This window comes from Typopeltis vanoorti, chromosome 10, assembly GCF_054136105.1.
Source record: "Typopeltis vanoorti isolate ZY-2024b chromosome 10, IOZ_Tvanoo_1.0, whole genome shotgun sequence".
NCBI classification, from domain to species: domain Eukaryota; kingdom Metazoa; phylum Arthropoda; class Arachnida; order Uropygi; family Thelyphonidae; genus Typopeltis; species Typopeltis vanoorti.
Genome location: NC_143558.1, coordinates 107,362,248 through 107,389,659, shown reverse-complemented (window position 1 = coordinate 107,389,659; position 27,412 = coordinate 107,362,248). Strand labels below are relative to the sequence as shown.

The window sequence follows — 27,412 nt, the reverse complement described above, 5'->3', positions numbered from 1 at the left end:
TCTCTCCTATTCTCTTTACTTGCATAAACCTTAGTATGCAGTTATTCATTGCATGTGTCAGATACTGCCTTATGCATTTCCATTCACTGTCAGTATCTTTTACTGCACACACACATCTACCAAACATATTGCGGCTTGTTGACTACAGAGCTTCCCATGGTCATCCACCTTCACACATATCTTTTTTTTTTTTTTTTTGGCTGTAACCTTTCTCGTTTTACCACTTCCCAAACATGTATCTCATTATCACTCTCACCAACTGGTAGCAGTGTTAATATCTCATTAACAACTACATTTTGTGAAATCCAAAACATCAAAGGCTCTAGTTGTTCTGGTCACATGCTGCTTTAGATATTTATCCCTCAGGAATTCATTAAACTTACTCTTCTGTTCCCATACACTAATCTTCTCTTTCCATTCAATATTCCTGTAATTAAAGTCTCCTATCAGGATCAACTTCTTTTAACATGCCCAACTAATTTGCCTAAACATTTCACAATTAGTATTCTCTACATTCCCTGGCCTATAAACAGCATCCTATCAGATATACTAGGCTGTTAATTTTAACTTCACACCACACAGATTCAAAATTTGCACATGTACTAGTAACTCCTACACTTTGTGGACACAGTTCCTCTTTGCACCTTCCTATCCTTCCAGAAAATTGTATATCCTTCCATTTCTATTCCTGACATCATATCATTCTCAGACAGTGATGTTTCACTTATACCTATTGCCTTTGGGCACACTGACTCAATTAATGCAACAAAATCAGCCCTCTTATTTTGAATACTCATTACATTTATATACAAACATGTGGTAGCTGCTATACCATATCTGTCTCTCTTTGGTCAGGATCAGAGTCACTCCCATTTCTTTGACCTGGCTGATTGCCATTCATAGCTGTCTCATCCTCACCTTTATGTATTCCATACCATCTCCTTCCACAACCACATCTTCAACCTCATATCTGTCCTCCTCCTGTATATGGTTCAAAATAAGCAGGGGGGGGATAAATAAATTACACACACACACATACAGCTAATTCTCTTTTTACACAGCTTTTTTTTTACACTATTTCAAAATAACATGGTTTAGAAAACAAAAGCAAGCAATTCTATTTTTATGCTGTATATTTTGATTTAACACAGTTCAAATGGTGCTTATTTTTAAAATTTCTATTTGAATTCAGTTCTGTTAAAAGGGGCATTTCCATTATAATTATCATTTTCTAGTATGGTGCATATGTCTTTAAAGTTGAATTTTGGGGAATCCCCTTGATGTTTTAAATATCAGGGATTATTCTATGCTACAGAATGTAGACAAATGCAAAGTAGAACTTATATAGCGAAATTACAAAAAAATGTATTACTATATTACAAAGGAAAGTTGAGGGGAAGAGAAGACGCGGAAGACCAACTAGAGAGTGGTTTAATGACTTCGTGGAATGGACTGGTTTAAGAATGATGGAACGACAGACAGAGAGAAATGGAGAAGAGCTGCTCATCTGCTGCAACCCTCTTGCTAGAAGATGCTACCAGACGACGACGACACATAGGAGAAAAGTGTGTCAACATGGGATAAAGATGAACACTTATGATTGAAAGATAACACGCTGCATCCACTTTGCTTTCCAGTACGAGTGGACCCGAACCATGCGCTATACCATTACAGAATCACCAAAACCTTTCACAGTTGGAAACAAGCACTCTGCCTGGTAAACTTCCTTCGGCTGATGCCAGACACGCATTTGTCTGTTTGCAGCAAAATGTGTGAACATGGATTCATCAGACCAAATTACATCCTTCCACTATTGTGTAGTCCACTGCATGTGATTTTTGCACCACTGGACCTGATTATATGTGTTGATGGAAGTGATAAAGTGCTTATGCAAGGCAACCTGACTGTGATATCCAACTTTTTGTAGTTCCTGGCACAGAGTTTTTGTAATGGTTTTCTCACAATTGCTTAGCAGTAGCCCTCCTATTTTTTGTGGTACAGTGCACTAATGCTCGGATGGCCATCTCTTGCAGTAAGCGCTTTAGTCCACTATTGCATTTCGCTGGTGATTTTTGTCTTGTTGACTGTCATGCTGACATAACCTTAGATAATGTTCTTCAACTAACATGTGCAATTTCAGCTGTTCTGGTCACAGGTGCCCCTGCCAGCTTGGCTGCAATAATCATGCCACTTTCAAACCTACTGAGGTCCTCTCTGGATTCCATTCTAATATTCAATAAACAGCAGCAGGCCTCCATTTGTCTTTATACATACGTCCCTAGGAATGTCGAGAGTACAACTGCATCTTGTTTGGTGCATCATAGACACTGCATTGCAACTACCAATAATGCAACCCAATAGCTTGGTGTTTCATTTTATTGAAAGTTACCTGCACATGATAGATGGAATGAACTTCCTATGCCTGGTAAAAATGATGTGCAACATGCTGATGTAACATCTATATATGTTGTGTCCTTTGTAATATTTGTATATTATCTTTAATTTAAATCTCTCGTACTTGCTATTTAAAAATTCTTGTCTTTCTTTAAAACTCCAATTAAGTTCTTATCCGCTGCGATCTTTCTATAAATTTCTGTAGCCTATCTTTAAATTTAGAATTGTGGGCAAAACTCAAACAAAGAGAATGCCTCAAGTTAGAGCCAATTTCTCCCTGATTGAAAATCTGGTATCAAATCCTTTTCGGAACTAAGATAATTTATTTGTTTAGCTGCACCATCTTAATTCCTATACAAGAAAGAATTTCTTGTCAGAGATATGATTCACAGATTATCACAATTTCCAAAACTATCAGAATTACTCAAGCCCTTACTAATTTGCTTTTAACCGCAGCAAATTAGTGATAATCATAACCGCTTCCTATCTTAAACTCCCGCGCTTCTTATATATGCAGGTTCAATAATTATAGCAGGTGGTGCATTGACTTAAATGATCAGACATGTATTTTGGGTTAAAAGACAAAGAAATTTATTCATACTAAATACGATACATGTTAAACAAAATTTAAACTAGTCGAAAGGTCCTCTAAATTAAATAAGCTAAACTAACACACAAGATAAGGTTCACAATAGGTATTTCTCATGATATATAACAAAATTTCAACCTGCCCATATCCCAATTACTTAACACAAATAAGTGGATTTAGTCTCACTTCCTCCTTAATTAACTTCAATACAATACATCGACCAAAATTTAACAATAATGCTTGAAACTTTACACTTCTGATACTAAAGATCTTTGTTAGAGAAATATGTATCAAAGTCCTGACTTCTACCTTAACAATTTACTACAAATTTCAAGTGCAATTAGATTCCCATTACAATTCATCTAAGCTTTTTATACATTTAGTAAATTAAATCAAATATTGGCTAACGGTCTAAAGTCCTGTATCTTTAACATTAAAACAATTCCATTAACTGAAATCACCTTCACAATCTATATTTCTCTCAAACAAATTAATGGAAAGTTCTTACTTTTCATTAAGTCAGACTCTCTATAGCTGATTGTTCCTTCTAATTTCCGTTAGTCTCCGTTACTGCACGTAGACATCCGTTTTGTAGATTAACGCAACTTCTTCCTCGGTATTTGCTGGCAACTTGACTGCTACGGCTTTGAACATCGGCATTTGGTTCCTCCTAATTCGACTCACCTTCGATGTATCGTTCTTCTGGGATTTGTATCGTGAGTATAGATTTCCGAGTAAGGTAACTATTCATCGCTTATGACTCCAACAAAACTTGCCGTCGTTAACGATCATGCCGAATTCGCGGCTTACCTTAACCTTAAAACCAACATGAGTCAGAATTCTCTCATCGGAACTCCACGTGACTCGCTGCCCTGCGAATAGAACAACACTCCATACTCCAACTTGATCTCCTAGGAACCGACTACGTAAAACAAAAAAAAACTACAAGTTCCTCACCAAAATGCCTTGAACTCGACTCAGCAACTCTTTTTTATACGGTTCCGATGACCTTCGTTTTTATGACATCATCATCCACTAGGTACAGTAATTTTCTGCACCCAACACTCACGTCTATCTGTGCAATTAGATGGGAGACCCCTGTGTATATCGTGCTGCACGTGTACAGTAGCCTCAGGTCATGACTTAATCTTCTTAATCCTGTCTGGAATTTTTTTTGTTCACTATGGCATACTTAGACACAATACAATCTCCTTTGTTCTTACACAAAACTATTGATAATACGTTATTCATAATTAAAAAAAAACATTATTTCTATTAGAATTACACCAAATTTATTCATTGATATACAGTATACTTGTAAAATCTGAATAAAAGGTATTATATTACTAAAATCCTTTTTATTCAAGATTTAACACTGATGAGCAGATCTGAATTCATAAACAGATGCAAACAGTAAATTTGTAGGCTCTCCATCCTCATCATGTATAACCCCATTCAGATCCTACCTTCGCTCAGCAGGAATAAGCTTGCCAACCTCATTGTTATTTGGAAGAAAAATGCTGGAATGGTGGACTATAAGCAATAAATAAACAATAAATGTTGTTGCAAAAACAAGTGTTATTAATACCTACCTAAAAAACCAAACCTCAAACGTTGCTTAGGAAATGTGCATGGCTCAAGTGGTTAACAGCAAACCTACTAGATTCACTTCAGAAACATATATGGTCTCAGTTCCTACCTCAATTTAGAAGTTTTCCATACTAGAAGTTCCCTATTTCTAGTCTGGAAAACTCCACCTGCTTTTCTGACAGAAACAGATTGCACCTTCCTCAAAAATTCTTCATCTCAGCTTTCATAATTACACACTTTTTGACTCAAAAGTAGAATACGTATGTTTGCTCTGATGCATATGATGCCATAGAGTATCTATCTTAAAATATTCTAATTTTGACCTCCTTTTGTGAAAATCTCTTTACCACATTATACCAAATTCATTTGTTCCTGTCACTTCCCTAATGCACCAACCATTGCAAATATTTTGATTTCCTCTCTTGGAATGTTGATTTTCTTTGGTCTAACTTTCATAACAACAGAGTCATCAACTTTGGGGATTTTAATGTTCACAAATCCAACTGACTTTTCTCTTTCAACTGCACAGATCAGGCAAGTAGAGATGCTGAGATATGTGCTATTACCATTGATCTCATGCAAGTCATTCACATGCCTACTCAAATATCACATGACTCTAATCACTCTCCAAACACTCTAGATATCATCTTTACTAATGATCCTTCTAAATGCACTGTAAACATTGCTTATCCTTTAGGTAGTTAAGACCATAGGTCACGCACCACTCCTATTGTTGCCACAATAACAGGAGCGCTGAAGGCATTCAAATGCAAATTGGGATGATCTTCGTAATTGCTATGCCTCATTTCCTTATTTGGGTATCTTTTTTTCAAGCATATATACTGAATTTGCCACTGAAATATTCTTCATAGGTATCGAAACATTTATTCTTCATTCCACTCTACATTTCAATCTCCCCGTCCCACTAAGATAGACAACAGATAGACAGCGGCAGAAATTTGCAATTGGCTTTGCATAGGATCGAAGGCCAACTGCTATTTGTGCAAGAGGCCAGCTAATTTTCTGCCCTTACCTCTCTTGAAATCAGATTTCAATTTGGTATTGATTGTTTTGCAGTTGTTGTAGGCTTCAGTGTAGATGGAGAATGAAACTAGCATTTTTGTTTCAAGCTGATAGTGATATTCTGATTTTTGACTGCCTTATTGTAGTGTACTTGTTGGAAAAAGCAAGGTTTAGTTACTGGCAAGAATTTTGAATTGATTGAGGAAGACATGCATTCATTGACATGGAATTCTGTAATAATCAGAACAAGTATTTGAATTTCATGAGTGACAATAGTAGTCTGACTGTGGAAGTAAGTCCTAAAAGGAAGGAAGAAATTTGACACTAGTTCTTTTCATTTATTCTTGAACACTAAAAATTTATGTATGGCCACTTAAACAGAATGGGAGAGGAAAGATATTAGCAAAATTGACATTTAATGTCAAAATGGCAGGAATAAGACCTGGAGGAAGACCAAGGTCAGCATGGATAGATACAATCAGAAGCATCCTAGAAGATAGCAGTATAAGATTTGATAACGCCAACATATGTTAGATTAATTTGGAGGAAAATTGTTATCAGTAATAATATAAACTTAATAACGTAGTAATAACTTAATAATGGCAGTACTGTACTGTAGTGTCATATTATTCTGTACACACTTGAGCATACACAACAGGAAACTGACGACGAAATTTTTTTTTTTTGTTTTGAGTACTTTTCTTTTCTCTATGAAGGATTTAACCTTCATAAATCAACATTTATGTTTTAAAAAAAAAAATTCAATTATACATAAATATTATTGCATTCTTTTTTTAGGTGATAATGTGTCTAATGAAATTTTGGCCTAAAGTTCATAGTCCAAAAGAGGTAAGTGTGAAATTTTTCATAAAATTAAGATGTACAATTCATATTAAAAGTATAAAATAGTTATTCAAGAATCTGGTTAATATATTGTTTATTCATCCCAAATGACTGATTAACGCTATATGCATGTATATATAAAATGTGAGGTGTATTGCATTTTTCTTTTTGCATTTTTATGCATCTTTAGAGAAGAAAGTGTATATACGGGGAGGAAATGGACAATCTTTTATCCAAAAAAGATGCATTGTTCTTACATTATAATTGCTAAGTTTCGGAAACTCTCTTTTCTTGCTGTTTGCTAGCATTTTTGAGTCTATATTGCATCAGGTATAGCATAATTTTCTAACAGTTTTGGTCTGTGCCAAATTAGAGGCAATGCGCCACTACTTATTAACTTTGTTGGTTTGTTATGTCACATTGAACAAGAGAATTAGCATAATTATATCCTATAATGTATTCCAGATAATGTTGATAGTCCAGCACAGCAATTTATTACCAGTTGCCTATCAACAGATTTCTTCCAGATAAGTCTGTTATTTATTAGGTCTCCAGATTGATTTGCTCTTACATTCTGTCTACTAAATCTAAGTCTTGGTCTTTTCTGAATCTTCTTCCCATTTTGCTTCGTGTGCGTGCGTGTGTGCGTGCACGCACGCGCACACACACACACACACACACATCTGGATCTTTTCCCCTTCTATTGTTGCTTAGGATACACACTTTTTGCAAATCATTCCATTTTATTTTTATCATTGTACCAGTTCAGATTAGCTATTTTTAACATTGTTGGATATTAATAATGTTAAATTACTTCTTCACTTCATTTTTAGTATGTTTCTTCTCAATCTCAATCATTCAATCTTTTAATCAGAACTCATGTTAGTATAGTTTGCCCACTGTTTGTAGATCTCTCCTTGGCATTTTGCCAAGAATAGTCGATTCATGCTGAAGGGGAGAAAGAAATGAAGGATGTACGAATTGGTCGCCAATATGCGACCAATTCGTACATCCAAATTCGACAACAAAAAGCGACAACAAAAATCAAGCTAGTACTAGTACAAGCTTGATTTTTGTTGTCGCTTTTTTGCATTATTTTTTTATTATTAATTTGTATGATGGATCCAGTACAGTCAACAAGAGTTCTGTTGTTAAACGTTTCAGTAGGCTCTTGCAAAAGAATATTGAATAATGTGCTGACATTCTGCGAAAAAGAATCATCTCCTTGTTCCCCTTTCTCAAGTCATAAAACGTGCAAGTGCAATTGCTGGCGTATCGGGGTCGACTATTAAAAGAATTCATAGGGAATCAAAAGGTGAAGGTAAGTTTAAATCTCCTAAAAAAAAAGCGCCAGAGTAAAGAAAACTATCGAAACCGTAGCTTTGAATTATTTTGATGTAGACGTTATAAGAACTATTCACGAATTTTACGTGGTTGAGAAAAGAGTGCCAACTGTTCCGAAATTGATTCCTGTGCTTAAAGAAAAAATTAATTTTCCCTGGAAAGGAGTAACTTTAAGGAAAATACTTCATGAAATCGGATTTTGTTTTAAAAAGTTCCAGAATAAAAGGAAACTTATCATGGAGCGAAGCGATATCTAGAACGCAGTATTTGAGAGTAATAAGACGTTTCAGGGAGGGAAAAAAAACCAATTGTGTATCTAGATGAAACTTGGATTGATAGTAATTTAAATTATGGAAAATGTTGGCAGTCTAAAGAAGAATGTGGAGTGCTACAAACCGGAAATGCCTTGCGGCGCATAATAATTTTGTGTGCAGGTGGAGAAATGGGTTTTTTACCGAATTCAAACTTACTATATAAAGCCAATTACCATAGGCAAATGAATTCTATGATCTTCGAAAAGTGGGCAGAAGAAAAACTGATTTCATACCTTCCTAAAAATGCTGTTGTTATAATTGATAACGCTTCATATCACTATTCGATCAAACAAAGTTCCAAATTGGTCTAATAAAAAGCAAGTTCTTATGGATTGGCTCTCTGCAAATAACATTTCTCATTCCAGAGATATGCGAAAAATTGAATTGCTTAATTTGGTCAAAAGAAACTCGCCCACAACTAAACTATTTAAATTCGACACGATGCTCAAAGAGCATGGATTTCTAGCTTTGAGGCTACCACCATATCATTGCGATATTAATACTATTGAGTATGTTTGGGCAGAAGTGAAAAGTTTCATTCGGCATTGCAACGTAACTGGAGATATTGACATGTCGAAACTTTTTAAGCTTTCAGAACAGGCGATTGAAAGTATTACAGTTCAAAACTGGGGAAAATATTGTTTTCATGTCACCTCATTAGAAAATATGTATTACTACAGAGACGGAATTATCAAAGAATTATGCGAACCTTTAGTGATCAGTTTAAGTGAAAGTGATGGCGATTCGGACACTGATTCAGATGACTATGAAGATTAAAAGGATTTGATAATGGTATTTTTTTCCAACATTTTTTTACATGGGTTTGTTAAAAGAGTCGCAACAAGTCATAAATAATTAATCGTTTTAGGACATTAAAGTGTCAGTTCTCTCAACTGTAAGTTTAGAATATCTAAGCTCATTTGAAAACATTTCTGTTTTTCTGTATAATTATTTTTATTTTATAGAAAACTTTCTTAAAAATAAACTTAGTTAAATTTTTGTTTTATGCTATACCTTTTTTAATTTTGTTAATACTCTACATACATTTTTCCAACTGTTATACAAGCAAAATAGTCATCATCATCATCATCAAATTCCTGCCATGTACCCTCAAGGGGTGTACAGGATATGACAGTACTACATGAAAAAATTACATCATTACTAACTTCCTATCTACAATTTTCCTCCAAATCAGTCTGTTACTTGTCAAGACTCCAACATTATCAGATCTTATATTTCTATCGTCTAAGGCACTTTGTACCGTATCAATCCACCTATATCTTGGTCTTCCTCTGGGTCGTTTTCCTGCCAACCTGGCAGAGAACACTTGTTTTGCTAATCTTTCCTCTCCCATTCTATTTAAGTGACCATACCATCTGAGATTAGCTCTGCTAACGCATTCCTGGATGCTGACAATGTCAAGTTCTTTCCTAATATCCTCATTTTTAATATGATATTGCCATTGATGCCATCTGTTCACGCCTCTAATCTTTCTCAGGACTCTCATATCTGCGGTCTCTAGTCTTTGGTCAAGTGTTTTACTTCTGACCCAGCTCTCAGATCCATAAGTTAAAATTGGTTTGAACACAGTCTTGTATACAGCTAATTTAGTGTTCCGACTAATTTCTTTCTTATTCCATATGAATTTATTCAATTGACTTCCCTCGATACCAGCTTTGCTGATTCTGTTGTCTATTTCTATATTTAGTTTACCATCTTCAGTAAAAATTGTGCCTAAGTAGCTGAAATGTTTTACTTGTTCCACAGGTTCTCCATTCACAACACAGTTGACATTTTCAATGATTCTGCCTATTTTCATTGTCTTTGTCTTTTTATTGCTGACCTTCATACCATATCTATTACAACAGCTATTCAATTTAGTCAGAGAATCTTGCAGACTTGTAGCGGATTTATTTAGAAGTATAACATCATCCGCATAAAGCAAAGAGCTGACATTAACATCTCCAATTTTGATATCAGGTTTAATACCACATTCCTTCATAATGTGATCCATATAGATAATGAATAACAGAGGGGATAATGTACATCCTTGTCTCACACCAGATTTAACATTAAACCATCTTCCTGTACTTCCTTCAATTCTAACTGCTGACTCACAACTCAAATAAAGACTAAGTATTGCTTGATATAATGCCCCATTGACACCATATAACTGCAGCGTATTGAATAGCTTCTCTCTTGGCACCTTGTCATATGCCTTTTCCAAATCGACAAAACTTAAATACAGATCTTTGTTATATTCCCATGCTTTCTCGACTATTTGTCGTAAAGTGAAGATGTGATCCTGACAGCCTCTATTTGGCCTGAATCCAGCTTGTTCTTCACTAAGCTTTTCTTCCACAATTCTTCTCAACCGTTTCTCAAGTATACTTGCATAGATCTTGCCAGGAACACTCAGTAGGGAAATACCTCTGTAATTCTCACATTCAGTTTTATTTCCCTTTTTATATATGGGTACTATGAGAGCTCTACTCCAATCATCGGGAATTCGTCCCTCTGTCCAGGCTTTCTGAATTATGCAGTGCAGCCACTGTAAGACTCTTATCCCACCATACTTCAGCATTTCTGGTCGAATATCATCTACTCCTGCTGCCTTTCCACATTTCAAGCCTTTGATGGCTTTTTCTACTTCATGTATGGATATGTATTCCTGACTGCATGCCTGGTCAGTGTTTTTTATATAGCTGTGCTGTCATCACTGCTTATTTCATTTAGCAGTTTTTCAAAGTAATTACTCCATACTTCAAGGATATCTTTTTCTCCTGTTTTCATTTCACCTTTATCATCTCTAATTCCTTTTACAGCACTCTTTCCTCCATTCCTAAGCTTCTTCAACAACCTCCAGAATATTTTGCCACCTTCTTGATATTTATTTTCTATATTCTTGCCAAAGTCCTCCCATGACTTTTGTTTAGCTAGTTTTACACACTGTTTAGCTTTCTTACATTTGTCTCTGTATTCTGTAAGAGTAAAAGCTGACTTATTTGCCAGGAACTTTTGATATGCTTTCTTCTTTTCCTTCACTGCCTCTTTAACTTCCTGTGTCCACCAGGGAGTTCTGATTTTTTTATCTTTGCACACAACCTCACCACATGCCTCTCTGGCAGAATCAATCAATGTTTCCTTCAGAGTTTGCCACTGAATCTCCAAGGTTTGATTCCTGTTCTCAAACTCTTTCATTTTCTTTTCAATAATATTTCTGTATTTTAGTCTATAGTTTACATCTGAGAGCTGCTCAACTTTTATTCGCTTTAAAACTTTCTTACATGTTATTCTTTTCAATATGAAATTCAATTTTATCCTGCTCAAGACTAAATAGTGATCACTTCCAATTTCAAATCCTCTGTACACTCTGGTGTCCTGCACCAGGGAGAAAACATCACTATCAACAATAACATAGTCAATGAGACTTTTCTTATTCCTAGCCTCTTCTCTCCATGTGAATTTGTGCACATTTTTATGTTGGAACATGGTGTTAGTAATAACCAGTCCATGTCCTGAGCAGAAATCCAACAGATATTTGCCATTATTATTAGCTTTGCTCTTTTCTCCAAATTTTCCCAAAATATTTTTGTATGTCTCACAATCATTTCCTACTCTACTATTTAGATCCCCAACAAGGACCAACTTTTCCTTTTCCATTGTGTCAGTTGCTTTTTCTAAAGCCTCAAAAAATTCCTCCACTTCTAACTTAGTAGAACCTTCTGTGGGACCATAGGCACAAATAAGTCTCATTGTCCAGTTCCCCATTCTCATATTTGCCCACATTACTCTACTTGAGACTGACTGCCATTCAAGAAGATTAGCCTCGTATTTTGTGTTGAATACTATGGCTACTCCTTCTTTTCCTTGATTATTATTGCCTGAATATAACATTTTGTATTTATTGCTCAGAAAGATCTCACCAGTTTTGGTCTTTTTTGTTTCAGTCACCCCTATTATGTCGATCTGGTACTTATCTAATTCCTCAGCTAGCTCCATTTCTTTGCCATTCAGGCTTCTTACGTTGATAGTACCGATCTTTAACTCTGGTGATGTTGAGTTGGGGTTTGTTTTCAGATTTGTTCCAGTAGCTGACTTTTCGCTGTTCACCCTGGTTCCCTGGCGAAAACAACGGGGGCCTTGTTTAACCGGACGACGCCCCAGCCGGCATGAAATTTTGTCATGTTGTACCATCATTTTTTATTTTGGTTTAACCAATAAGAATACAATTTGGTCAGCTAAATCCCAAATTGCCAGCCCATCCTCGTTCGTTCAGTATCAAAGTAGATACCCAACAGGGTGCACCACGAGAAGGTGAGGATTGGACATTAGGTCAGAAGCCCTGGTCGGTTCTCCGCATTCCTTTAAAGGCTATGTGGCGGTCTCCTCTCAGTTATACAGCTTTGAAAATAGTTATATGTTAAAAACTACAATGTGTATAAAAGAAAAGCTAAATTTTCCGACCTTTAATAATAAACAAACACATCCCAGAAGACAGATTGATTACCCTATTATCGGAATGTATTCTCCTTATTCTGACATGCGCAGAAGTGTCGAGGGATCTCTAATCGGTGGGCAAACTATAGCATTTAATCTTTGCTGCTTTATTTCTACCCCAGCTTTTAGTTAGATATGATGATAGCCCTTTCGTTTTAAGATGCCATTGATTTTCAGTGGCATCAGCTATTTTCAATATCAGTAATAGAGAAAAAAAATTACAATAGAATACAATTCATTGACAGTATGTAGACAATAGAAGACATTTAACCATATATGAGGTGCTATCCACAAGTTCAGGGAATTTTACCATGAAAAAATTATTTACCCTAGCTTTTAGCTTTTGCTTTTTCCTTCAAAGTAGTCCCCTTGTGCATCCCAGTGGTTTTTCTACGATTCCATGCATCCTTGGAAGTCCTTAAGTCTGACTGTGTTGAGCACCTCCTATAATTCAGCCTGCCATGTTTTTGGAAGCTAGAAACTGTTGAACAATGAGTGATGTATGGGCAGGTGCTTTATCATGGTCGAGAACCTATTTGTTGTTGTTCTTCCACTTTTCTGGCCATTAGCTCTCCCTTAGCTGTTCAAAACTTCAGTAGAACTTGCCATTGATAGTTTCACTGGTGGAGAGAAATTCCTTGTGAACAATGCCGTGGATATAAAAAAAAAAGTATCAACATTGACTTGATATTGCTGCGAATTTGAATTTTTTTCAGCCACCATGAATTTGAGGAATTCCACTGAGGTGACTGCTGCTTTGTCTCAGTCATATCCATAAACCCATGATTCATCACAGGTCCAATATCTCCAATATGACCTTGGAGATGCAACTGGGATCATTGGGTTTGATCTTTGAGCTCCTTACAAACATCAATGCAGTGTTCTTTCTGGTCATTGCTCAGAAGTCTTGACACAAATTTTTCATCACTGCATCTCATATTCAAAAACATCTGACAAAATGTGTTGAACTGTCCTGTATTACAGTCCTACGATCTCACAAACTTCATGGAGAGTTCGCCTGCAATCTGCAAGGACTGCTTTGCTTACTTTTGCTATATTTTCCAGCATTGTGCTTGTCGATAGTCATCCAGATTGCTCATTGTCATTGACAGATATTCATCTGTCCCTGAATCATTCATCTGGCCCTGGCTCCTTACATTATCATCAAATATTTCCTTAAACATTCAATGGGTTTCTTCAGCAGCTTTTATGAGGTTAAAGCAAAATTTGATGCCAATTCTTCACTCCTTAAAATCCATCATTTCTGTTGGAGAAGAAAATTGCTGAACACTAAAATCTGCCATCACAGAAAAGCACATAACCCAAGAATGCAGCCTCTCAGCTTGCTAGCTTTGGCATAATGATTCACAAGGTGTATTGCTCGCCCCTTATAGTGTTTGTAGGCCGTACTACAACTGGTTTGTGTGTGCGATTCAAATTCCCCAAACTTTTGGGTAATACCTCATATATATATTACATTGGATGTTTTTCTGTAAAATCACTGTTAGAATTCAGAACTTGTTTATATTCACTGATTCTTCTTAGTTACCTGTTTACTCAGTCCTTAATGTCTGTTTTCCTTAGTACTATCTAATGCATTGCTTATGCAATATTTCTTAAATGAGTGCTTGTGTCTAGTATTTGATTCCAAGCAGCTGATACATTTTTCTAAAGTTTGATGCAGATTCTCTTTTAATCTTACCAGAAGGTGTCAAAGGAAGGTTTTCAAAATCAACCAAAAGTCATATTTCTTCTTCAAATGATTCTTAAATGGTTTGTTGATGGACACTTTGATGAATTGCCATTGACTAGTCATGCCACCAAGAATAACAACAAAGTCAGAGCTCTTTTGATAGCAATTGTAAGGTACATATAGATTTTGGAGATAGTTTTGCATAAGACAGAAAGCTAAGGTTTTAATTGAGATAATGCCTGGCTAGATTTTGTCCATATGCTAGATGTCTAATTATTCTGCTGCTGTGAGTCATAATGAGGACTTCTGCTAATACTGGTGGAGAGCTAGTAAAGATCAGTCACCTTTATTAGCTTCAATTAGCTCTTAGTTTGTCTGCAACTGTGGCATGAATTTATTCATACTTGCCATGCAAATCCTGCAGGTGTAAAATGTGGACTGGAGTTCTCAGAGGACTGGAGTCCTCTATGAGATAAGTTTTTGTAGAATGTTGTTTGTACTGGCTGTAGTCAGTGTTTTTCCAACAAAAATCTAGTTCTCTGTCAACCTCATGATTGCTGAGGTGAAAAACATGCTTACCTGGGTTTTCAATTGATTGGCATGCAAGAAATAGGTTGCCAGTTTTTTAGGACTCAGAAGAGTTTATTCAATGATGTTGAAGTCAGAGACTTGTCTTGCACTAGCCAGATCATCTGCATATATACAAGAATTATTGTACCAGGATAAATTGCTTAGTATTTCAGATAAATGATAAAAAGAAGAGAAGGTATGCATTCTCTTTTGTGGTAATGCCATTTTGACTCTTTGACTCTTTTTGCCATATAGTCACTCATTGTGACTTTAACGGCAAAAGGCACGAGTATGTAGCCCTTGGAGAGGCTGTAAACCCTGCTGAGATTTCTGGTTGAGAATGTCATAGACAGTGAGATCAACCAGGACAAGTTCTGTCTTAAGCTATCTTCCAAATCCATTTTTGTACTGTGTGAGATTTGGGATTTACAATGTGCAAGGTTTTCCAGTTCTGAAGGCAGGTTGTTTTGTAATAAGATATTTTTCAAAGTAAGTTCTGAGGCTCTTGAAGATCAGATATTAGATAGTAAATAAAGAGATCTGGAATTTTATTTAGATCTGTCGATTATTTGCCTGGTTTTAGAAAGGCCACAATTCTGGCTTCAGATTGCTGATAATGAAAGTGTTTCAAGGTAGTACAGGTGTAAAACCCAGTATTTAGTATTTGTTCATTACACTAGACATGTAGGCTTGAATCGTTTCCCACTGTTATATCTGTAATTCGTCGGCTGTGTTATTGTTATATCCTTACTTTCATATAATGTTATATCGATCGTAAGTTCAATCGTATTAAACATTAACTTACTGTCTCTAGAATCTATCCTTTTGCTTACTCAAAACTTTGTACAATCAAAGTCCTTCCGGCTACTCTATTGTTATGTCACTATCTCTCTATATTATATCTTATTCTACCTCTATAATAACTCTCCTTCTAATCTATTGTCATGCTCCTAAAGCTCCAGCGCTGTGCAGATTCAGTTAGCAGTCGTGGACCGAATCTCACTTAAACAATTATATCTAAATTCCTTCCCGCCAAAAGGTTCAATTTCATAAGTGGTGGTTTGAATTTGTAATCAGGCATGACTCAGGTATAAGGTACAAAACATGTTTATTGGAAAAACATAAAACATCTACAGTTATGTAAGTTTAAATACTCAATGAATCAAATTTCACTCTAAGTTAAGGGTTATACTAAATCAATGAATCAGAGCAAGTTAAATCTTTCAATTATGAAAGGATTAGGTTTAAGCAAAATACTACTACTGTATAACTCCTTTCACAAGTTACTCACAGAATACTTATTGAACACTTTCATTAATACTCTATCAATGATTATCTTAATTCTAAATTTCATTTTAAGCAAGTCTAGTCATTCACAAATTACTGCCTATTTAACAACTCTTCTTTGTTCCACAAGGGCTTAATTAATTCAGTCAAATTCTCACTAAAAGTTCTCTACTAGTGTCCTTTAGTTACAACACACACAAATTTCTTGTTCTTCTAAACAAATTTTTAACATAGAACGAAAACTCTTACATTACCGGATCCTTTCAGATTTCATGCCGCCATCTCATATAGGTCTGGATTACCGTACTTCATATTCTTCGGCTGTCTTTGCGCCTGGCGATGTACTACACTTTTTCTTCTAATCGTTTCCGACTGTTGCGTGTTGTCTACCGCTCCGCAGGAAACTTTCTCCAATGGGACATTCTGCTAAGGCTCGATTCCACATGGGCCGTCATATCACAATCAGCTCTGCTTGAAAATCTTCAAGCATTCTCAAGAAAAGAACCTGCCATCCGTCATTACCGTAGCCGACCCACCGCTCTCTCACGAATCCTCCGACCAACTCCCCCTAAAACTCAAATCCGGCACTTGAAGATCAAAAGGTCAAAAGGCCCCCTAAAACGGCGTGCTTCATCTTTTATTTGCCCTATTCGGGTGCCCTCTATTCAATGCAGTTTTCACCCACGAACCCCATCATTCATGCCCCTTGGGTGATCCTACACTCTCACTAACCTGTTCGGTTACATTATTCTAGGTAGGCGCTCTGACATCATATTTCTGCATAGGTATAGCCTCCATCGCTCCACACGACTCGTACCGATTATACGCGATTATTCCAGATTACTATTATAAACTTTTCTCAGAATTTCGCAAAGTACTAGACAGCTTACTTGGGAATTACAAATAACCTAGCAATAACTCTCACTATATCGCACACATGGACTATACATTATTACAAGACATAAAATAACACTTTATAATTATTAGCCAATGTGCAGATATCTCCTTAATAAGTATTAGTTTTTCATGTTAAATCCTGAATAAAGAATTTACTTGTAAAGCTCTGCATTCAGGATCTAACACCACCTCCCTCCCTCTTTTTTTTTTAAGGTGGATTTTTAAGTTCTGTTATTATTGAAAGATAAGCTATGATTGTCAGACTGAGAACCTCAGATTTCATTTTGAAATGAATTTATTAAAAATAACCATTTTATTTTCCTTTTTTGTTTCTTGCTACAGTCTTTTTAGAATATTTGTCTTTTTCATAGTAAAAGATAGACTGTATGAACAGCACTAACCTCAGAAGTTTTTTTTAACACTCTTATGTACTCTCTATGACAGAAAGATAACATCTTAATTCAGATAGAATAAATTTTGAGTGATTGGTGCAGCAGTGTTAATTTTTCCTCTAAGCCTGCTGTATAGTACTCATCCTAAGATCGTCCTCACACAATTATTAGTAATATTGCAGTTAGCAAATATAAGGTCCTTGGTTCGAGCTCTACCTGCCACAAGTTCTTATACATATTATGATACATTGTTCAGTTTTTAATCCTAAGAAGGAAGTTCTATTTTTAATGATACATTGTTCATTTTTAATCCTGAGAAGAATTAAAATTGAACATTGATCCTAAATTTTGAGGCTGTAAAGGCATATTGGATTAGAAAAAAATCCTCCCTCTAGGACTGTGAGTGGATACTTTTGTTTTAGCTCCATTCCTTCCATAAAATCCTCACCAGCTTAAATATCTCTATCATATCATCCTAATCTAACTATCTGTTAACATATAGTTGGATAAGAGGGGATATTATAAAGAGGTTATATTAAAAAGACATTTACAATTCATATTTTGAGCCTCTTCCCAACATTACCTGAGTCACTTATGTTGGTCATCCTATCCATATTCTTTTGTCACTTTAAATAAAAACCAAGTGACTAAATCTTTGTTTGCTTGCCATTGTGTGTGCACGTATCATTGTTTTGATAATTGTCTTGTACAGCAGTACAAGGAAGGGTTGGCACTTCTGCCATAGTTATGCATATTAACATTAATGATTTTGCCGATTTCACATCATGTCTTCTGGCAGTTCTTGAATTCTAAGTACCTGCAAATAATATATATGTAATTGTGTTAAAAATTACTTTCATACAGTATAGTTTGATGTTTTTGTTGAAAACAGATGTTTCTTTGTCCCATCTAGATGCTTGATAAATTCATTAATTTCAGATCGTGTAAGGTATCTGGAAACACAGTGGCAAGCAAAGCAGAATGGTCTCATAATGGAAGTGAATTTTTTTTTCTAAAATAAACCTCATTATATTTCATTACCAAAACACTTGCTTTGTCAGCCTTTTTTTGATGGTTGAGATTGAGAGAGCTAAAGCTGCACTCTTATTTAAATCTGAAGGAGAAATCCAGGCTTTAAAAATGCAGAACTTACTCAATTACACACCTACAATGTACTCGACTATGAACTCAATTGGCTTGCCCACACAACATGCCAACAGCTTGATTGAAGACCTTGTCAGCTGGTGTGAGGATATCTGGAAATGTCTTGAATCTGAAAATCTGCTAGTTCCTAGAATTTAAGCAGCTCTAAAGATACACAATAACATACCATTAATGTTCATAGTAGATGCCATATATTCACCCGTTTCTCTCTGAATATCAGTTGGTAGTCCCACTTATAGACAAGACCTACATTAGGAACACTGCACACTTTATTGAAAAGACAAAGGATTTTTTAATAGAACTCTCTGTTATCAAACCTGGAAATCATCATCTTGCTCATCAATGTAACTTGCTCATCTTGTAGGATTACTACAAGAACTATCTCCTCTGGTTTAGATGATGCAAACAAGAGTTAGTTTGCATCATCTCTGGTTTAGTCAATCTGTTTATAGAATCATTTGAAACACAGACCTTGGAGAATTATGATGTAAACTTTGCTCTGTTATAATAAATTTAGTTTAATCCTTTATCCAAGTGTAAGCAAACAAAGATTGCGCCTGAAATATCTTCAGTACTGAAGTAAGGTGGTGTTGCATCCGAGCTCTCATCACTCCTTGTCTCAGTATCTCTCATAATGCAAAGCACATCTCCTTGCAGAAATGTTTACTGCTATGCATTAAGGGAAGGACCACTACCCAGACCGATTTCAACCTTTATTGAGGTCTTGTCAGTGGGAGGCAGACCCAAACGTGGAGATACTAAGGCAGGAGCAATAGGAGAGGTCATATTTACCTATACGAGTTGCCAATGGGTGTACCACCTTATTATTGAATTACTCTTGCTTTAGAGAAAAATGCTGGAAGTTTATTTTGCACTTGGTTAGATTATAATAAATTTAGTTTAATCCTTTATCCAAGTGTAAGCAAACAGAGTTTGCACCTGAAAATATCTTCAGGACTGAAGTAAAGTGGTGCAACACCAGGCAACTCTGAGCAAAGGTGGACCAAGCTCTCATCACTCCTTGTCTCAGTATCTCCCATAATGCAAAGCACATCTCCTTGCAGTACGGTTCCATCAGCAGGAAAGGTCATGGCATCGGTGTTTTGGGATGCTGACGGCATTTTGTTTGTTAATTATCTTGAAAAGGGTAAAACAATAACCAGGGAATATTATTCCGATCTTTTAACCAGAATAGATGAAAAAATTTGTGAGAAAATACCTGGTTTGCAGAAGGAAAAAAAAAAAAATCATCTTTCATCAGGACAATGTACCTGCCCACAAAGGTGTTTTGGCAATGGGAAAATTAAGGGATCTGCACTATGAATTGTTGGAACATCCACCCTATTCCCCAGATTTGGCTCCCTTTGACTTCTATTTCTTCCCCAAACTAAAACTCTTCCTTGCTGGTTGCATTTTTCTTCAAATCAAGAGTTGATTGCAGCTGTGGAGGGGTATTTTGTAGATCTTACTCAGAAACACTACAGGGATGGGATAATGATGCTGGAGCATTGCGGGAATAAATGTAATAGTCTTAAGGGAGATTATGTTGAGAAATAAAAATAATTTAGAAATTATAAATTCGTTTTTCATTGTTAATCTGAGAACTTTTCGGACCACCCTCATACATGATCGGTTATTCCTATTGGACACATAGTCCATGCAAGAGAGAAAGATACACGTCAGAAAAGATGAAGGATGTAAAAGCAAAATATATATATATATATATATATAAAATAAATTGGGGTGCTTAAGGGTCAAAGCTGTATAACTGAGAGGAGACCTCCACATAGCCTTTAAAGGAATGCGGAGAACCGACCAGGGCTTCTGACCTAATGTCCAATCCTCACCTTCTCGTGGTGCACCCTGTTGGGTATCTACTTTGATACTGAACGAACGAGGATGGGCTGGCAATTTGGGATTTAGCCGACCAAATTGTATTCTTATTGGTTAAACCAAAATAAAAAACGATGGTACAACATGACAAAATTTCATGCCGGCTGGGGCGTCGCCCGGTTAAACAAGGCCCCCGTTGTTATCACCAGGGAACCAGGGCGAACAGCGAAAAGTCAGCTACTGGAACAAATCTGAAAACAAACCCCAACTCAAACATCACTAGAGTTAAAGATCGGTACTATCAACGTAAGAAGCTGAATGGCAAAGAAATGGAGCTAGCTGAGGAATTAGATAAGTACCAGATCGACATAATAGGGGTGACTGAAACAAAAAAGACCAAAACTGGTGAGATCTTTCTGAGCAATAAATACAAAATGTTATATTCAGGCAGTGACAATCAAGGAAGAGAAGGAGTAGCCATAGTATTCAACACAAAATACGAGGCTAATCTTCTTGAATGGCAGTCAGTCTCAAGTAGAGTAATGTGGGCAAATATGAGAATGGGGAACTGGACAATGAGACTTATTTGTGCCTATGGTCCCACAGAAGGTTCTACTAACGTAGAAGTGGAGGAATTTTTTGAGGCTTTAGAAAAAGCAACTGACACAATGAAAAAGGAAAAGTTGGTCCTTGTTGGGGATCTAAATAGCAGAGTAGGAAATGATTGTGAGATATACAAAAATAATTTGGGAAAATTTGGAGAAATGAGCAAAGCTAATAATAATGGCAAATATCTGTTGGATTTCTGCTCAGACATGGACTGGTTATTACTAACACCATGTTCCAACATTAAAATGTGCACAAATTCACATGGAGAGAAGAGGCTAGGAATAAGAAAAGTCTCATTGACTATGTTATTGTTGATAGTGATGTTTTCTCCCTGGTGCAGGACACCAGAGTGTACAGAGGATTTGAAATTGGAAGTGATCACTATTTAGTCTTGAGCAGGATAAAATTGAATTTCATATTGAAAAGAATAACATGTAAGAAAGTTTTAAAGCGAATAAAAGTTGAGCAGCTCTCAGATGTGAACTGTAGACTAAAGTATAGAAAGATTATTGAAAAGAAAATGAAAGAGTTTAAGAACAGGAATCAAACCTTGGAGATTCAGTGGCAAACTCTGCAGAAAACATTGATTGATTCTGCCAGAGAGGCATGTGGTGAGGTTGTGTGCAAGGATAAAAAAATCAGAACTCCCTGGTGGACACAGGAAGTTAAAGAGGCAGTGAAGGAAAAGAAGAAAGCATATCAAAAGTTCCTGGCAAATAAGTCAGCTTTTACTCTTACAGAATACAGAGACAAATGTAAGAAAGCTAAACAGTGTGTAAAACTAGCTAAACAAAAGTCATGGGAGGACTTTGGCAAGAATATAGAAAATAAATATCAAGAAGGTGGCAAAATATTCTGGAGGTTGTTGAAGAAGCTTAGGAATGGAGGAAAGAGTGCTGTAAAAGGAGTTAGAGATGATAAAGGTGACATGAAAACAGGAGAAAAAGATATCCTTGAAGTATGGAGTAATTACTTTCAAAAACTGCTAAATGAAACAAGCAGTGATGACAGCACAGTGGTAAAAAATACTGACCAGTCATGCAGTCAGGAATACATATCCATACTTACATAGTTCAGAAAGCCTGGACAGAGGGACGAATTCCCGATGATTGGAGTAGAGCTCTCATACTACCCATATATAAAAAGGGAAATAAAACTGAATGTGAGAATTACAGAGGTATTTCCCTACTGAGTGTTCCTGGTAAGATCTATGCAAGTATACTTGAGAAACGGTTGAGAAGAATTGTGGAAGAAAAGCTTGGTGAAGAACAAGCTGGATTCAGGCCAAATAGAGGCTGTCAGGATCAGATCTTCACTTTACGACAAATAGTCGAGAAAGCATGGGAATATAACAAAGATCTGTATTTAAGTTTTGTCGATTTGAAAAGGCATATGACAAGGTGCCAAGAGAGAAGCTATTCAATACGCTGCAGTTATATGGTGTCAATGGGGCATTATATCAAGCAATACTTAGTCTTTATTTGAGTTGTTAGTCAGCATTTAGAATTGAAGGAAGTACAGGTAGATGGTTTAATGTTAAATCTGGTGTGAGACAAGGATGTACATTATCCCTTCTGTTATTCATTATCTATATGGATCACATTATGAAGGAATGTGGTATTAAACCTGATATCAAAATTGGAGATGTTAATGTCAGCTCTTTGCTTTATGCGGATGATGTTATACTTCTAAATAAATCCACTACAAGTCTGCAAGATTCTCTGACTAAATTGAATAGCTGTTGTAATAGATATGGTATGAAGGTCAGCAATAAAAAGACAAAGACAATGAAAATAGGCAGAATCATTGCAAATGTCAACTGTGTTGTGAATAGAGAACCTGTGGAACAAGTAAAACATTTCAGCTACTTAGGCACGATTTTTACTGAAGATGGTAAATTAAATATAATAATAGACAACAGAATCAGCAAATCTGGTATGGTGGGAAGTCAATTGAATAAATTCATATGGAATAAGAAAGAAATTAGTCGGAACACTAAATTCGCTGTATACAAGACAGTGTTCAAACCAGTTTTAACTTATGGATCTGAGAGCTGGGTCAGAAGTAAAACACTTGACCAAAGACTAGAGACCGCAGATATGAGAGTCCTGAGAAAGATTAGGCGTGAACAGATGGCATCAATGGCAATATCATATTAAAAACGAGGATATTAGGAAAGAACTTGACATTGTCAGCATCCAGGAATGCATTAGCAGAGCTAATCTCAGGTTGTATGGTCACTTAAATAGAATGGGAGAGGAAAGATTAGCAAAACAAGTGTTCTCTGCCAGGTTGGCAGGAAAACGACCCAGAGGAAGACCAAAATATAGGTGGATTGATACGGTACAAAGTGCCTTAGACGATAGAAATATAAGATCTGATAATGTTGGAGTCTTGACAAGTAACAGACTGATTTGGAGGAAAATTGTAGATAGGAAATTAGTAATGATGTAATATTTTCATGTAGTACTGTCATATCCTGTATACCCCTTGAGGGTACATGGCAGGAATTTGATGATGATGACGACGATGATGATAAAATAAATCAAAATAATTAGGATTATTTACATGCAACAAAAACAAGTCAATGGCAGCATACAGAAACATCTCACAGCTGATTATAGTTTCTTTATTAGAGTTTTCAGAAATATATTGGAAATGTTAAAAAAATAAATAAATAAACCTAATGAATGTAACAAGAAACAAGGTATGATCCCACATCAGTTGTCTCTCATCAATAATCTTGTGCATGCAGAACTCTGACACAAGAAATGGATAACATTTAATCTGTTTTAAATATTGAGTATTGCAGTTACCATTAATTTGATTGTTGCTTTACTAAGCCACTGTAATGTCAATTTAGTTTTTATTTCACTCTGCTGAAGAAGTGAATCATAATGCATCCACCCATATGTAGTAAGGATTACAAGTTAAAAATAGTTGTTTAGTAAAAAAGTTTGTAGGAGAATATATTCTGGACGAACATTCAGCATGTTTATGTCTAGTATAAAACATGTTAAAAATAGTGCTGCTTCAAAATTATTTTTACAGGTGGTGTTATAAGGAAAATTATGAAAGGCTTTATTGATATGAAAAAAGAAAATCTATAACTGGGAACTCCTATAGGGATAGCATCATAATTTGTGACCTTTGGATAACACAGAAATTCTACTGTTTGCTAAAGGCAAGTCAGAGATGTTAATCAAAAGAAGAACAATATCAATTTTATTTAGCAAAAAAGATAAATTTACAGATGTGAGAGGTCTTTATAGTTATAAAATTTCTTCATGCTGACTTCTAAAATATTCAGTAAATAGTATTAAAGCATTTGTTGAGAAGGTAGCTGAGCTAGAGGAAATAGTATTAATGCACTCCTCAGTTTTGTGTACACACACACACACACATGTATGTATGTAAATACATGCATACATATGTGTGTGTGTGATGAGGGTGGTCTGAAAAGTTCTCAGCCTAACAATGAGAAAAACTAATTAATAATTTCCAAATTATTTTTATTTTTCAACATAATCTCCCTTAAGACTAATACATTTATTCCAGTGATGCTCCAGCACCATTATCCCATCCCTGTAGTGGTTCTCAGTAAGATCTGCAAAATACCCCCTCTACAGCTGCAATCACGTCTTGATTCAAAGAAAAACGCTGACCAGCGAGGAAGAGTTTTAGTTTTGGAAGAGAGATAAGTCAGAGGGAGCCATATCTGGGGAATAGGGTGGATGTTCCAACAATTCATAGTGCAGATCCTTTAATTTTCCAATTGCCAAAACACCTTTGTGGGCAGGTGCATTGTCCTGATGAAAGATGATTTTTTTCTTCTGCAAATCGTATATTTTCTTATGAATTTTTTTTGTCTAGTCTGGTTAAAAAATCGGAATAATATTCCTTGGTTATTGTTTTACCCTTTTGAAGATAATTAATAAAAAAAATACCTTTAAGCATCCCAAAACACTGATGCCATGACCTTTCCTGCTGATGGAACCGACTTTGTGTTCTTTGCCGCTGAACAACCAGCTTCTGTCCAATGTTTTGTCTACTGTTTGGATTCTGCTGTGTACTGGTGAATCCACGTCTCATCCATAGTGATAAATCAATGCACAAAATCAGTTTTATTCTTGTTAAAATGCTCAGCACTGTTAAGAGATTTTCATGTGAGTGCGTTTTTGATCTACTGTGAGCAAGCGAGACACCCATCTTATGCAAAGCTTTTTCATTTGCAATTCTTCATGCAAATTATATCCTACATGCTATTTTGAAATGCCTGTAGTCTCAGCAATTTCATGCACTTTGATTCGCCGGTCATCCAATACCATATCGTGCACTTGATGAATGATTTCTGGTGTTGTTACACTTTCTAGACATCCTTCACGTTGATCATCTTCAAGGCTAGTATGGCCACGTTTAAAGTCGCCCATTTCTTAATTGTCGAAAATGAAGGAAGAGTGCCCATAAACTTTTATGAACTTCAAATGAATTTCTTTTGGTATTAAACCTTCTTTTACAAAGAATTTTATAACCACACAATAGTCAATTTCATCCATTTCGAGGGATACAGACAGCTGTATAAAACAAACTGCTTGATAGAATGACTTGTAATTTCACATGGATGTTTATTACAGATGTACCAACTTAGAAAAAAGAAAAATCGTGCCAATAGTGTCTATCTATGTCTATATCTATGGCCGAAGCCGAGAAATTTTCAGACCATCCTCGTGTATATAAACACACACACACAGACATCTGTTACACCAGACATTTATTTAACAAAATACATTATAAATTTGTTTTGCTAAATAAATATCATGTGTTATTAGCTTTTGGATATAATCTTTCATATGCTATTTCATTGCTCACTATTGAGTGACATCTGTTAGCAAACATGTTTTGTCGATGTGTTTGGTAAGTTGGATCACATTAGCAGAAATCTCAGCAATCATGATGAAGTGTTTCACATGGAGTGATTCTTTTAACTTAGTTCCAAAACAAAGTCTGAAGGAGTCGTGTTGGTCTGCACTGGAGATGAGGAAACTTGCTATCCATGCCATTCCATAAGGTCAGATACTACATGATATATGCATCTTGCACCTGACATTAGTTGGATTCTTTTCCGTTTTGAAATCTTATTTTGTGAAACAAGAATACCATTAGCAAAAAATTAACAAACAACATTTTTACTGACAATATAGCTTTAGGTTGAGATAAAAGCAGAAACTATTACATCATTTTTCTTGGACTTGCATATACAGAACTAATGAAATGACCATTGATGGATAGTGAGATTAAATAAATTGAAATACATATTTCATCTGATATCAAGTAGGAATTATTTTGCCCCTCTTATATTTTGAAGAAGTTATTGAATTTGTGCACTTGGCTCTTCTAGTAGAAATGTTCTATTTAATGAGACAAATGCAAGAATACTAAACACAATGAAAACTAGCTAAACAAAAGTCATGGGAGGACTTTGGCAAGAATATAGATAATAAATATCAAGAAGGTGGCACAATATTTGGAGTTGTTGAAGAAGCTTAGGAATGGAGGAAAGAGTGCTGTAAAAGGAGTTAGAAATGATAAAGGTGACATGACAATGGGAGAAAAAGATATCCTTCAAGTATAGAGTAATTACTTTGAAAAACTGCTAAATGAAACAAGCAGTGATGGCAGCACAGTGATAAAAAACACTGCCAAGGCATGCAGTCAGGAATACATATCCATACTTGAAGTAGAAAAAGCCATCAAAGGCTTGAAATGTGGAAAGGCAGCAGGGGTAGATGATATTCGACCAGAAGTGCTGAAGTATGGTGGTATAAAAGTCTTACAGTGGCTGCACTGCATAGTTTAGAATGCCTAGGCAGAAGGACGAATTCCCGATGATTGGAGTAGAGCTCTAATAGTGCCCATATATAAAAAAGCGAAATAAAACTGAATGTGAGAATTACAGAGATATTTCCCTACTGAGTGTTCCTGGTAACATCTTTGCAAGTATACTTGAGAAATGGTTGAGAAGAATTGTGGAAGAAAAGCTTGGTGAAGAACAAGCTGGATTCAGGCCAAATAGAGGCTGTCAGGATCAGATCTTCACTTTACGACAAATAGTTGACAAAGCACGGTAATATAACAAAGATCTGTATTTAAGTTTTGTCGATCTGGAAAAGGCATATGACAAGGTGCCAAGAGAGAAGCTATTCAATATGCTACAGTTATATGGTTTCAATGCGACATTATATCAAGCAATACTTAGTCTTTATTTGAGTTGTAAGTCAGCAGTTAGAATTGAAGGAAGTACAGGAAGATCGTTTAATGTTAAATCTGGTGTGATAAAGGATGTGCATTATCCCCTCTGTTAATCATTATC

The 27,412-nt window shown here is 35.8% G+C and overlaps 1 protein-coding gene across 7 annotated transcripts in view; it reads left to right on the top strand.

Annotated features, from left to right (window-relative positions):
* The window catches only part of LOC150102659 (serine/threonine-protein phosphatase 2A 56 kDa regulatory subunit gamma isoform-like), a 315,572-nt gene that overhangs the window by 202,422 nt on the left and 85,738 nt on the right, over positions 1–27,412 (top strand). For all 7 annotated transcript variants that reach the window (XM_090399676.1, XM_090399677.1, XM_090399671.1 and 4 more), the window contains one exon: positions 6,395–6,445. In XM_090399676.1, coding sequence (XP_090255802.1) covers positions 6,395–6,445 — 51 coding nt within the window. The remainder of the gene's footprint in view (positions 1–6,394; positions 6,446–27,412) is intronic.